The 14770-nt window shown below is 39.4% G+C and overlaps 1 protein-coding gene across 1 annotated transcript in view; it reads right to left on the reverse strand.

Moving 5' to 3' along the window:
* Nucleotides 1–14770, reverse strand: part of GRIN3A (glutamate ionotropic receptor NMDA type subunit 3A) — a 194266-nt gene that overhangs the window by 39191 nt on the left and 140305 nt on the right. The window contains exon 6 of the mRNA XM_068974563.1: nt 5631–5782. Coding sequence (XP_068830664.1) covers nt 5631–5782 — 152 coding nt within the window. The remainder of the gene's footprint in view (nt 1–5630; nt 5783–14770) is intronic.

Raw genomic sequence — 14770 nt, forward strand, 5'->3', positions numbered from 1 at the left:
TTGATTGACAATGAGTCTACTGTGGGCAGAGGCACAGCTGTGCTAGGAGGACCATGAAGAAACATCTGAGGTCAATTTAAAATTCTTCTCTGAAAATTGCTGGAGTTTGGTCTGCAGAATTGGACCTGCAATTTTCTAGGTGACTCTGGGGAGCAGATAAAGCCCTAGAATTAAAAACAAAAAACACGGAAAACCACAATTTATTCTCCAGAGAGATTGCCGCTAGACAGCTCTAGGGTTGCCAAGAGATAAAGGGTGAATAGATCAAGGTTCTCACAGGGGATCAAGTATTAATGTCCAACTGTGAGAAATAGGTGGAAGAAAGCATGCTAGGAGACCATATATTGCTAGTATTCATTTGCCAAATGAGGATTTTTTTTTCAGAGTGAAATTGTTTAATGACTTTGTGGTAACAGACGTGGACTTGGACTGTACCTGGAAAATGGGAGGTCAGAGGAACGTCCTTCTTAAGAGCACCTGTTGGGAGAGGTCCCCTCCAGAACATTCCTGCTTCTGCTGTGCTGTGCTCTGCACCCCTCCCCCTGGGGGAGTGAAGTGTTCATTAAACCAGGAGTCCCCAACCTCTGGGATTTAGTGCCTGATGATCTGAGGTGGAGCTGATGTAATAATAATAGGAATAAAGTGCACAATAAATGTAATGCCCTTGAATCTTCCCCAAACCATCCCCCTACCCAGGGCCATGGAAAAATTGTCTCCCATGAAATAGGTCCCTGGTGCCAAAAGGTTGGGAACCACTGCATTAAACTACTACTTTATTAACTCCTTACAAAAAGTTACTGAAGAGATGAAGAAGCTGAGACTGAGGTGGGTTCGTGATTTTTCCAAGGCAGATAGATGGTTCAGGCAGGCTTCAAATATGGTCTGTCTGATTTCAAATCCAGTCCTACTTTCTTCACACTAATAGCCCAGACTGTATGACATTTGAGGCAAAAGGGATGGCGAGGAAAGTGCTAACAAGCATGCTTCCTTCTTCTGACCTTTTCTAGAGAAAGCGAACCCCTTCCCCACCTCAAAACAGCAGGTGGCGACCCAAGGATTGAGCAGGCAGAGGGCCTTCACAGAGGAGACCAAGCTCAGCCAATGAGCTGAACATGGATTTCATTGAATTACATTGTACCTTTAGGTTCTGTGAGGGTGACATCCTGAAATTCTGTCCTAGGTTCTTCAAGACAAACATGCCAGTCAGTGCCCAAGGATATGCTCTGCTGTTTAAATGCACACAGGTGAGCATCCCTGCACAGCAGCGTGTTACTGAACAGACCAGAATAGGCCTGACTTCAGACCACCATCTTGAGAAAGAAGTGCTCCCTGTGTGTCCTTAACATTCCCCGAGGCTGGAGGTGGCCCCCCTAACTCTACACCCACATGGTTGTTATCAGAATCTGCCTTTATTTCTGTCTCTGAAGTCCCAATTAAGGGTGAACTTCTCTTCCATTCTCCTCATTCCTACCCCTCACCTACTTCAAATTCAGCTGACCTGGAAAGCCAGCCCAGGGTTGTCTTAATAACCATAACTTGATCCTGACATCAGCCTCTTATCCAGTTGCTTCCAGCTCACTACATCTAGAGTTTCCCAAATGCCTCTCCCCTGAATTTGTTCCATTAAAAAACCATGGTTGAAAATTGATGTGGTATATTTTGCATGCATCATCTGAACAGGTCATGGCTTTTCTGATTTTTTGTTTTTCAAAACCTGTCTTCTTTTTTGCCCACACTTAATTTTGGTTTTGTTTGAAATTTCTGATAAATCCATAAAGCCCTGGAACAGTTATGATGAAATCTCATCATCCTTAAGGATGTAAGTTACTTTGTGGTTATCACATTTGGGTATAGGCTCACTATTTTACATGCGTTGTCTGCCCTAATTTTCACCACAGTCCTATGAAGTAGACATTTTCACCCCAATTTGCAAAAGCTGAGGCTAGGAATGGACAAGTAACATGTTTAATATCACTTAGATGGTAGTTTTCAAACCTAGAACTGTCTCCAAAGCCCATGCTTTCAACCATTATGCTTTATGGTAAATATATTAAGCATTCTCATCTCCGGATGACATAAAGAAAGACCATGATCACTATATCAATGCTGGGAGGGTACTTGCAGATGATTATATCCAAATACCTCATTGTACTGATGACTAGAAGCAGGTAGGATGGGAGAAGGTATAAAACAGGTGGTTGTCTGTCTACTTAACATCCATTCTCCTGAATCATTCTTCCTAAGGGAACCCTGCTTTCATTTAGGTCTTCTCTATGGGACTATGTATTGCCAGGGAAGCTGCCCCCTTACTAGTCCTAAGGGATGAGTCATGGCTGGCTAATCTATCATGGTAATCTCATTCTCCTCACCATTGATTGCTTAAACATGGACAGATGACACAATTTTTGGCCAATGAATTTGAAGAAATCTACTGGAGAGTTTCTGGGAAGGTTTCCCCACTTTAGGAAGAGCTGTAGGAATCTAAAGATATCTATGAACCCCAGGAAATGCTCCTGATGGAAGGAGAGGAAGTATTAATACTTCTATTTACTATGCCAAGTTTTTTTCCCTAGGTCTTTCCATAAATGTTCTCTTATTCTCAAAACAAAATGACAAGTTATGTTTTATTGACTTCCTTTATGGCTCAGATGGTAAAGCATCTGCCTACAATGTGGGGGACCCAGGTTCAATCCCTGAGTTGGGAAGATCTGCTGGAGAAGGAAATGACTACCCACTCCAGTATTCTTGCCTGGAAAATCCCATGGACAGAGGAACCTGGTAGGCTACAGTTCATGGGCTCGCAAGAGTCAAACATGACTTAGGGACTTCACTTTCACTTCACTTTCATATCCACTCATGAATGAAGAAACTCAGGCCTAGGAATAGTTAAGTCACTCAGTGATTAATTGGTAGAGCCAGTATGCAAGTCCTAAAGTGTATGGCTTCAAATCTATTACGTTTTGTGTTAGATATTTCACACTGGAATTAGATTTATGTTAGTGCTTATGAGTCTATGTATGTTTCCCTCTATGTGTCCAAGTGGAGTTAGGTTCTGAGTCTGAAGAGCCCTGTACCCTGAGAGGCTCGTCCTGGGAGCCAGATTGTCCATCCAGCTGATGTCTTGGTCTCATGGTCCTCTGAAATGGCACAACCTAGAGATGTGCTTGTGATCAGAGAGGTGCAAATCATTCCATATTGCTGGCTTTGGGGACATGATGGGGAGGCTCCCTTCATCTTATCTAATGTCTTGCTGTCAGCTTTGATCACTTGGAGATTTTGGCTTGAATTAGCCCTGGTCACAACAAGTGGTAGGAAATGCCAAATGATTGTTGCTTTGCACAATTTAAGTGATTAGCTTGTTTATTTTCTTGGTTGAATTAATTCAGCTGACCAAACCAAGTTTTATTTCTTTTAGCTTTTTCTAAAGTGAAAATGACAGGGAGGCCTGACATTGCTGCAATTCATGGGGTTGCAAAGAGTCAGACATGACTGAGTGACTGAACTGAACTGAAAGTGAAAATATCTCCAAATAAATATAAAAATTTTTGCCTTACAGGGTTGTAGTGAGAACCAATGAGTTAGTGTCCCAAATACAGTTTTCGTTACATGGTAAGAAACAGAGCATGCTAGTTTTCTAATTCCTTAGTTTCCTGCTTCCTTCCTTTAAATCTTTACTCAGTGACTGTCTTCTCATTAAGCTGCTGCTGCTGCTGCTGCTGCTGCTAAGTCGCTTCAGTCGTGTCTGACCCTGTGCGACCCCATAGACGGCAGCCCACCAGGCTCCCCCATCCCTGGGATTCTCCAGGCAAAAACACTGGAGTGGGTTGCCATTTCCTTCTCCAATGCATGAAAGTGAAAAGTGAAAGTGAAGTCGCTCAGTCGTGTCTGACTCTTAGCGACCCCATGGACTGCAGCCTACCAGGCTCCTCCGTCCATGGGATTTTCCAGGCAAGAGTGCTGGAGTGGGGTGCCATTGCCTTCTCCGTCTCAATAAGCTATGCGATCATAAAGAGAGATAGAAGAGGGCAGCAGAGGATGAGATAGATTGCATCACTGACTCAATGGACATAAATTTGAGCAAACTCCGGGAAATAATAAAGGACAGAGAAGCCTAGTGTGCTGCAGTCCATGGGGTCACAAAGAGTCAGACACAACTTAGTGGCTGAACAACAACAATGATTCGGATTGCATCAGGGATTGTGGGAAGGCTCTGAAGAAGGGGGATTTCAGCTGAGAGTTTATAATGAGAAGGCACTTAGCAGGGTTAATGTTGGGAGGGTGGGGGGAGGAATAGTAATTAGGAAGAAGGATGCAACAGCATGTGCTAAGACCTTAAGGCAGGAAAGCCACTGATGTATCTCCATCTGAAATGACCATCTTGGTGGGGCTGTAATGAGCCAGAAGGAAAGTGGCATGAATGAGGCTGAGGAAATAGGCAGGGTCAAGTCTCTCAGGGCATTGCAGGGCATGTTCAGCATTTCAGATGGTTCCTTAATTAACACGGAAGCCACTGCAGGCTTAAGTAGGAACGGATCTGCCTTGTGGAAAACACACTGGAGAAAGGCAGGCATGAAAACAGAGAGACTAGTGAGGAGAATTTTGCAGTGGTCCAGGTGAGGTGTCAAACAGGAAGATAGATACATGGTTCTAGAGCTCAGAAGAAGAGTTGTTGTTTAAATACAAATTCAAGAGTTGTTGGTGAAGAGAGGCTCTTGGGAGTCATTATTATCAGCTTTAGATTTTTTTTAAATGTCAGGCTGACCTTGTACTGTTTTATTTGCCTTCTCTTTTAAATACTGGAGTCTGGCTCTTATTACGCTCTTTTAGTCTCCTATCTTAATTATCCAATCTCTGACTCACTTTGCAGTTTTCTTTCTAATTATATCATAAAGGCAGAGTGTTATGATAGAAAAATGTATTTTCTGGTTATTTGTGTGCCTTGGGCAAGTCACTTAGGATCTCTGCATATTAGCTTCCTATACCTGAAAAAAGTGAGTTGATTGTTTTCAGTTGAAAAATATCTAGGATTATCAGAGAATTACCTGGTTATATCTGTTTCTCTAAGGAGGATCCATCACTGGACCCCTGGAAAATTAGATCTTGAGGATATTTTGCGATCCACATCATGACCAGCAATCAACAGTTAAACCAAACACTGTTAATGTCAGTCTCAGATACTATTACTGTAATGCAGCATAGCATTTCTTCTGCATTTGTGGATATAATATGTAGGGAAAAGATAGAAATTCAGACATTTACTCATCAAAGTAGCATCACAGTTAAATCCAAGACAAATTTGTTTTACTGAAAATTCCTATTAGATAGTCATTCTTCAAGTGAAATTAGGAGTAATCTAAATATCATGGTCCCTGGAAAAGGAAATGACAGCCCACCTAGTATTCTTGCCTGGAAAATCCCATGGACACAGGAACCTGGTGGGCTATGGTCCATAGAGTTGCAAAGAGTTGTGCACAACTTAGCGACTAAACAGCAGCTGCAAATATCATGGTGAATCCTAGAAGATGTAATAGCCTCGATTATTGGCCACTGACACATATGACAGCATTTTCTAATATTCTTCAAGGTAAAGTTATACAAAGCATCAACATTATCAGCAGTTTCCCCCTTACCTCAGTTACAGCAAAACTTCTCTTGCCACAGGGAACCACCTTATACCACTTGTCATGTAGCACATCCATAAACCCGAGTGATTTGTATTGACTGATTAGCTCGGATATATTGGAGGTAAAAGGAGAGTTGGGAGGGAGACCAATGCCGTACCCTAGAAGAAAATACAATCTCAGATGAGTGTTTCACTTAAGAATTTCCTGAGTTGTTGCCACCACACCTGATATTGCTGTTAGACCTGGTAACAGGGACATAGTAAGCTTTCGCCATCTTTCCCTCAAAGGACTCAGAAATGTCCTAGGTATGATTACCTTGGATCTGCTACTTCTCTGAATAAAAGAGATGAGTCCAGAAAGGAGAGAAATGATTTGTGTACTGTGTAGCAGGGGCACATTGTATTCCAAGGCTTTCTGCCCTCCCCTTCAAGGTATTTTTCAGAAGCCATCGTTCAGGTCTTTACTAGGGCTAGGATTCCCTATTCACTTCTCCCAGAAACCCTCATCTGGACCTTAAATACACAAAATTAGTTAAATTACAATCCCTGGTCTATGAAATACTCTCATCATTGGTCATGCATAACCCTCTTTTACTTTTATTTTTAATAACAGAATGAGGCCTTGTGAATGTACAGTATAGCATAAGTGCTAAAACATCAACAAAAACTTGTCAAAAAAAAAAGGAGTCTGGTAAAAACAAGTGTTGAAGCAAATGAAGATCAGTAAGATCACTTATTCATTGCTTGTGGGAATGCAAATTGATGTACTCACTTTGGAAAATTGTTTGCTTTCGCTTTATATAGCTGAAGATTTATATGCTCTAAGACAAACAACTGTAAGTACATTCCTAAAGAACTCCTCCACAACTAGACCAGGGGATATGTTTAAGGATGTTCTTAGAGGCATTTTTTATAACAGCAAAAATTGGAAATAACCTAAATGTTAACAAGAGAATGGGTAAATAAATGTGAAATATTTATACAATGAAATGTTGTATAGTGTGAAACATATGAATGGTATGGAATAATATGGATGACTCTTAGCAACACTAAGTAAAAAGATCAGTCTCAGGAGATTGCAGCATGAATCCATTGTGTAAATGCAAAAACATTAAAAACAAACCAGTATATTTTTAGGAATTCATATATATGTGATAGAAGTATATTTAGAAAAAATCAAGAAAATGATAAACTGAATATCTGGGACAACAGTTATTCAAGGCAAGAGAGGCAGGGGAAAGGATGAAGGAGGAGCTTGAAGAAGATGTAATTTGTTGTCAGAGTTTTAATTAATTGGCTTTGACTCTGTATCTTCACTTGGTCTGGGGCTTTACTTGGTTTCCAAACTGTTACTTCACTGTTAATCTCATTGACAAGCCATGTGAAAGAGCTAATTACCTACATTTTGTCTTTAACTATTGGATTGTATAGTCAAAAAAAGATGTAGTGCAGTCAAGATGATTGAGGGAGACAAACTGAAAATATAGCTAGCTCTCTTTTTCACATGCAAAGACAAAAGGCTGTCAAGAATATAGAGATGTACAGCAGAAACTAGCACATTGTAAAGCAGTGATACTCCAATAAAAATTAATAAAATAATTTAAAAATGAAGGCAAAGAAACCAAGAGACAAAAAACATATGCACATAACTTTATACAAATAGATAGTCGGCAAGGACCTACTGTTTAGCATAAGGAACTCTACTCAGTACTCTGTAATAACCTAGATGGGAGAAGAATCTGAAAAATAATAGATATATTTATCCATATAACTAAATCACTTTGCTATATACTTGAAATTAACACAACATTGTAAATCAACTATAATAAAAAATAAAAATTTTTAAATGTTAAAAACATCCAAAGATACTTCATGGAAACAAATGTTTGCTATCATGTTTCCATCTTACAATTTATTTCCAAAGACATTAGTTTTTGTTCTTTTTTAAAATTGTAGATACACAAGCCCTTTTTAAAAATGGATTTATTTTTCATTGAAGGATAATTGCTTTACAGTATTTTGTTGTTTTCTGTCAAAACTCAACATGAATCAGCCATAGGTATACATATATCCCCTCCCTTTTGAAACTCCATCCCATATCCCTCCCCATCCCACCCCTCAATGCTGATACAGAGCCCCTGTTTGAGTTTCCTAAGTCATGCAACAAATTCCTGTTGGCTATCTATTTTACATATGGTAATATAAGCTCCCATGTTACTCTTTCCATACATCTCACTCTCTCCTCCCCTCTCCCCATGTCCATAAGTCTATTCTCTATGTCTGTTTCTCTATTGCTTCCCTGTAAATAAATTCTTCAGCACCATTTTTCTAGATTCTGTATATATGTGTTAGAATAAAATGTTTATCTTTCTCTTTCTGACTTACTTCACTCTCTATAATAGGTTCTAGGTTCACCCACCTCACCAGAACTGATGCAAATGCATTCTTTTTCATTGCTGAGTAATATTCCATTGTGTATATGTACCACAAATTCTTTATCCATTCATCTGTCCTTGGACATCTAGGATGCTTCAGTGTTCTAGCTATTGTAAATAGTGCTTCAATGAACAGTGAGATACTTGTGTCTCTTTCAATTTTGGTGTCCTCAGGGTATATGCCTAGGAGTGGGATTGTTGGGTCATATGATGGTTTTGAGGAATCTCCTCACCATCTTAGTTTTTTGAGAAATCTCCATACCGTCTTCCACAGTGGCTGTCAGTTCAGTTCAGTTCAGTTGCTCAGTCGTGTCTAACTCTTTGCGACCCCATGAATCGCAGCACGCCAGGCCTCCCTGTCCATCACCAACTCCCAGAGTTCACTCAGACTCATGTCCATTGAGTCAGTGATGCCATCCAGCCATCTCATCCTCTGTCGTCCCCTTCTCCTCCTGTCCCCAATCCCTCCCAGCAGGAGGGTCTTTTCCAATGAGTCAACTCTTTGCATGAGGTAGCCAAAGTATTGGAGTTTCAGCTTCATATATGGCCTTTACTATGTTTAGTTAGGTTCCTTCTAGGCACAGTTTTTGAAGAGTTTTAATAATAAATGGGTACTGAATTTTTTCAAAGGCTCTTTCTGCATCTATTGAGACGATCAAATGATTTTTATCTTTCAGTTTGTTAATATGGTGTATCACATTGATTGATTTGTGTATATATTGAAGAATCCTTGCATTCCTGGAATAAATCCAACTTGATCATGGTGTATGAGCTTTTTGATGTGTTGCTGAATTCTGTTTGCTAAAATTTTTTGAATATTTTTGCATCTATTGGCCTGTTGTTTCCTTTTTTGTGTTGTTTTTGTCTGGTTTTGGTATCAGGGTGATGGTGGCCTCATAGAATGAACTTGGAAGTGTTCCTTCCTCTGCAAGTTTTTGAAAGAGTTTTAGAAGGATAGGCATTAGCTCTTCTCTAAACATTTGATCGGAGAAGGCATTGGCACCCCACTCCAGCACTCTTGCCTGGAAAATCCCATGGATGGAGGAACCTGGTAGGCTGCAGTCCATGGTGTTGTGAAGAGTCGGACACGACTGAGTGACTTCACTTTCACTTTTCACTTTCACGCATTGGAGGAGGAAATGGCAACCCACTCCAGTGTTCTTGCCTGGAGAATCCCAGGGATGGGGGAGCTTGGTGGGCTGCCATCTATGGGGTTGCATGGAGTCAGACAACTGAAGTGAGTTAGCAGCAGCAGCAGCAAACGTTTTTTAGACTTCTCCTGTGAAACCATCTTCTCCTGGGCTTTTGTTTTTTGGGGGATTTTTGATCACAGCTTCCACTTCAGTGCTTGTAATAATTTTTATTTCTTCCTGGTTCAGTCTTGGAAGATTGAACTTTCCTAAGAATCTCTCCATTTCTTCCAGGTTATCTATTTCATTGCCATATAGTTGTTCATAATCTCTCTTATAATCCTTTGTATTTGTGCACTGTCTGTTGGAATCTCTCCTTTTTCATTTCTAATTTTGTTGATTTGATTCTTCTGTCTCATCTTCTTAATGAGTCTGGCTAAAGGTTTGTCAATTTTGTTAATCTTCTCAAAGAATCATCTTCTAGTTTTATTAATCTTTACTATTGTTTCTTTCATTTCTTTTTCATTTATTTCTGCTCGGATCTTTATGATTTCTTTCCTTCTACTAATTTTTTTGTTTGGTTTTTAAATTTTGTTCTTCTTTTTCCAGTTGTTTTAGGTGTAAAGTTAGGTTGTCTATTCAATGTTTTTCTTGTTTCTTGAGGTGGGATTGTATTGCTCTAAACTTCTCTCTTAGAACTGCTTTTGCTGCTTCCCATAGGTTTTGAGTTGTGGTGTTTTCATTGTCATTTGTTTCTGGAAATGTTCCGATTTCCCTTTTGATTTTTTCAGTAACCTGTTGGTTATTTAGAAACAGATTGCTTAATTTCCATGTGTTTGTGTTTCTTACAGTTTTTTCTTGTAATTGATATCTAGTCTCATAGCATTGTGGTTGGAGAAGATGATGCTTGATACAATTTCAATTTTCTTAAATTTACTGAGGTTTCATTTGTGACCCAAGATATGATCTATCCTGGAGAATGTTCCATGTGCACTTGAGAAGAAGGTATATTCTTCTGCTTTTGGATGGAATGTCTTGAAGATATCAATGAGATCCATCTCATCTAATGTATCATTTAAGACTTGATTTCCTTATTAATTTTGTATTTTGATGATCTGTCCATTGGTGTGAGTGAGGTGTTTAAGTCTCCTACCATTATTGTGTTACTGTCAGTTTCTCCTTTTATGTCTGTTAGTATTTGTCTTATGTATTGAAGTGCTTCTATGTTGGGTGCATAGATATTTCCAATTGTTATGTCTTCCTCTTGGATTGATCCTTTGATCATTATGTAGTATCCTTCCTTATCTCTTGTAATTTCACTAATTTTAAGGTCTATTTTGTCTGATACGAGGATTGCTACTCCAGCTTTCTTTTGCTTCCCATTTACATGGAATATATTTTTCCATCCTCTCACTTTAAGTCCCTATGTGTCTTGAGGTCTGAAGTGGGTTTCTTGTAGACAGCATATATATGGGTCTTGTTTTGTATCCATTCAGCCAGTCTGTGTCTTTTTGTTGGAGCATTTAATCCATTTACATTTAAAGTAATTATTGATATACATATGTTCCTTTTGCCATTTTCTTAATTGTTTGGGGTTGATTTTGTAGATCTTTTTTCTTCTCTTGTATTTCTTGACTATATAATTCCCTTTAACATTTGTGGTAAAGCTGGTTTGATAGTACTGAATTCTCTTAACTTTAGCTTCTCTGAAAAGCTTTTTATTTCTCCATCAATTTTGAATGAGATCCTTGCTGGTTACAGTAATCTTGGTTGTAGATTTTTCTTTCAGTACTTTAAATATATCCTTCCATTCCCTTCTGGCCTGCAGAGTTTCTGCTGAAAGATCAGCTGTTAAGCATATGGGGTTTCCCTTGCATATTACTTTTTGCTTCTCCCTTGCTGCTTTTAGTATTCTTTGTGTTTAGTCTTTGTTAGTTTGATTAGTGTGTCTAGGAGTGCTTCTTCTTGGGTTTATCCTGTACGGGACTCTTTGTGCCTCTTGGACTTGATTGACTATTTCCTTTTCCATACTGGGGAAATTTTCAACTATAATCTCTTCAAAAATTTTCTCATACCCTTTATTTTTCTCTTCTTCTTCTGGGACCTCTATAATTCAAATGTTGATGCTTTTGATATTGTCCCAGAGGTCTCTGGGACTGTCCTTGGTTCTTTTCATTCTTTTACTTTATTCTGCTCTTCAGAAGTTATTTCCACCATTTTATCTTCTAGCTCACTGATTCGTTCTGCTTCAGATATTCTGCTATTGATTCCTTCTAGAGTATTTTTAATTTCAGTAATTGTGTTGTTTGTCTCTGTAAGTTTATTCTTTAATTCTTCTAAGTCTATGTTAATTGATTCTTGTATTTTCTCCATTTTGTTTTCAAGGTTTTTGATAATCTTTACTATCATTTTTATGAATTCTTTTTCAGGTAGTTTGCCTATTTCCTGTTCATTTATTTGGACTTTTTGTTTCTAGTTTGTTTCTTCATTTGTGTAGTATTTCTCTGCCTTTTCATTATTTTTTTTTCTTTTAACTTATTGTGTTTGAGGTCTCCTTTTCCCAGGCTTCAAGGAAAGTTGAATTCTTTCCTTGAAGAAGGTCGAATTCTTTCTTCCTTTTGGTTTCTGCCCTCCTGTGATTGGTCCAATGTTTTGTGTAAGCTTCATCTAGGGTCAGATTTGTACTGAGATTTTGTTTGTTTGTTTTTCCTCTGATGGGCAAGCTGAGTGAGGTGGTAATCCTGTCTGATGTTGACTGGCTTTGTATTTTTGTTTTGTTTGTTGTTTAGATGAGGAGTCCTGTACAAAGTGTTACTGGTGGTTGGGTGATGTTGGATCTTGTATTCAAGTGGTTTCCTTTGTGTGAGCTCTCCCTATTTGATACTCTCTAGGGCAACCTACTCTAGTACTCTTGCCTGGAAAGTCCCATGGGTGGAGGATCCTGGTAGGCTGCAGTCCATGGGGTCGTGAAGAGTTGGACATGACTGAGTGACTTCACTTTCACTTTTCACTTTCATGCATTGGAGGAGGAAATGGCAGCTCACTCCATTGTTCTTGCCTGGAGAATCCCAGGGACAGTGGAGCCTTGTGGGCTGCTGTCTATGGGGTTGCACAGAGTTGGACACGATTGAAATGACTTAGCAGCAGTAGCAGTAGCAGCAGGGTTAGTTCTCTGGTAGTCTAGGGTCTTGGAATCAGTGCTCCCACTCTAAAGGCTCAGGGCTTGATCTCTGTTGCTCCTGGTAACAGTGTTAGGCTTTTTAGGGACCACCTAGGAAGGCAGCAGTCAAACAGGGCTGGTCTTCCTGGGGTGAGGAGTCCATCTCCAGCTCAGGACAGGGCAGTGACTTGGGTCTCTGGGCACATTGTATCACTTCACTTGGGAAACCTTTGGTGCAGCTTTTCTGGTCACAGCTCAGGTTTTGTGATCTTAGCACACGAGAGTCCAGGAGTAGGTGAATTGAGCTTCTCTTTCTGGGCTCTGGTCATGTAATTCACTGCAGGAAAGTCAAGGCCATGTGTTCACTAGTCCATCTCCTCCTTTGATTACACAAGTCCTTTTTAAAAAAATATATGAGGCTTGAGATTTGTGTATAACTAATAAAAGAGAAGAAATAAATAATACAGAAAAAAGTTTGCATTTTAAAGAGGTGTATGCTTTTTCCCCTTGGTAGTTTTGTTTGTTCCTTAACAATGGAGAGTCAAGGAAATGATGACAATGTCAAGAGCATGATTAGAATTTTCCATTCAAAGAGCTATTTTGAGTGCCTATTTTGTGCATAGTAGTTCTGGTTTGAAAGGCAAGACTGACAATAAAAGACTTTACCGGGGCATTCTGTTCTTCAGCTGATGTTATCATAAAATAACAATTTTTTTAAAAAGAAAGTAATGGGTAACTATAAGGAAGTAACAAAGTTTCTTTAGAAATGTTTATTATAATGAATGCTATTGCCAATTCGGTTGCACAGACATTCATTCAGTACCTATTTACATGTCAGGCACAATACTAGTCATGTGTATAATAATATTCACTGACATTCACACATTTATTCATTCACTCATTCATCCATTCAATGAATATTTACTGAGTGAATAGGCACTGTGTTAAGTGGTTGGGATTTAGCAGTAAGTAAGGTAAATATAGACCCTGCTGTCATGGTGCATATCCTCTTAGGGAGGCAGATACTAAACAATGTACTGCATAATGATTATTTCATTACAACTGAGACATCTAAGGTTGTACCAGCTTGTGGGAGAAGGATGGAGACTTATACAAACAAGTAAGGACTTGGAACTATCTGGTGAGTGTGGTCAGATTAGGCCAGGTTTGCTGAATAATTTGTATTTTTTCCTCCTGAGGCAATAACTTAAATAACAACAATTTCTAATACTATAGAGGGCTAACTATTTTCCAAGTACTGCTCAGTAATGGAAGGGCTTCCCTGGTGGCTCAGACAGTAAAGTGTCTGCCTGCAATGCGGGAGACCTGCGTTCGATTCCTGGGTTGGGAAGATCCCCTTACATGCCTTACTCCAGTTTATAGATCATACAATAGTCTAAGATTGCATACTAGATTGTGGCATACAGGTCAGTTAAATCCTTCTGGGGCTCTAATAATGAGAACCTGAACATACTGAGCCCTACTGTGTGCCAGATACCACCCATGCAGGGTATGTATTACTTAGTTCAGGTCAGTTGCTCAGTCATGTCTGACTCTGCAACCCCACGGACCGCAGCAATCCAGGCTTCATTGTCCATCACCAACTTCTGGAGCTTGCTCAAACTCATGTCCATTGAGTCAGTGATGCCATCCAACCATCTCGTCCTCTGTTGTCCCTTTCTCCTCCTGCCCTCAATCTTTCCCAGCATCAGGGTCTTTTCCAATGAGTCAGTTCTTCACATCAGGTGGCCAAAGTATTGGAGTTTCAGCTTCAGCATCAGTCCTTCCAATGAATATTCAGGGCTGTTTTCCTTTAAGATTGATTGGTTGGATCCCCCTATAGTCCAGGGTACTCTTAAGAGTCTTCTGCAACACCACAGTTCAAAAGCATCAATTCTTTGGTGTTCAGCTTTCTTTGTAGTCCAACTCACTTATCCATACATGACTACTGGAAAAACCATAACTTTGACTAGATGGACCTTGTTGGCAAAGTAATGTTTCTGCTTTTTAATATGCTGTCTATGTTGGCCATAGCTTTTCTTCCAAGGAGCAGAGACTTAAAGACTGAGTAAATAAATGGCCTAATATCACAAAGATCACAGTTGGCAAAGCTAGCATTTGAAATTGCATCTGCTTGAGTATAAAAAGCAGTGCTTCTTCCAATGTATCCATTATAGCATGAGACCAAGGCAAAGGAATATTTGACATATTCCTCCCCTTCAAACAGCCTCTATCACTACAATCCTATTGCTATAATATCCCCAAGCCAGGCAATACAGTAAAAACCTACAATCATCTAACTGGTGGTTTGTTTGTTCTTCTTCTTCCTCTAGTTGTTTTAGATATAAGGTTAGATTGTTTAATGAGATTTTTCTTGAGGTAAGAGTGTATTGCTATAAACTTTCATCTTAGAACTACTTTT

The sequence above is a fragment of the Capricornis sumatraensis genome, chromosome 6 (assembly GCF_032405125.1).
Source record: "Capricornis sumatraensis isolate serow.1 chromosome 6, serow.2, whole genome shotgun sequence".
NCBI lineage: Eukaryota > Metazoa > Chordata > Mammalia > Artiodactyla > Bovidae > Capricornis > Capricornis sumatraensis.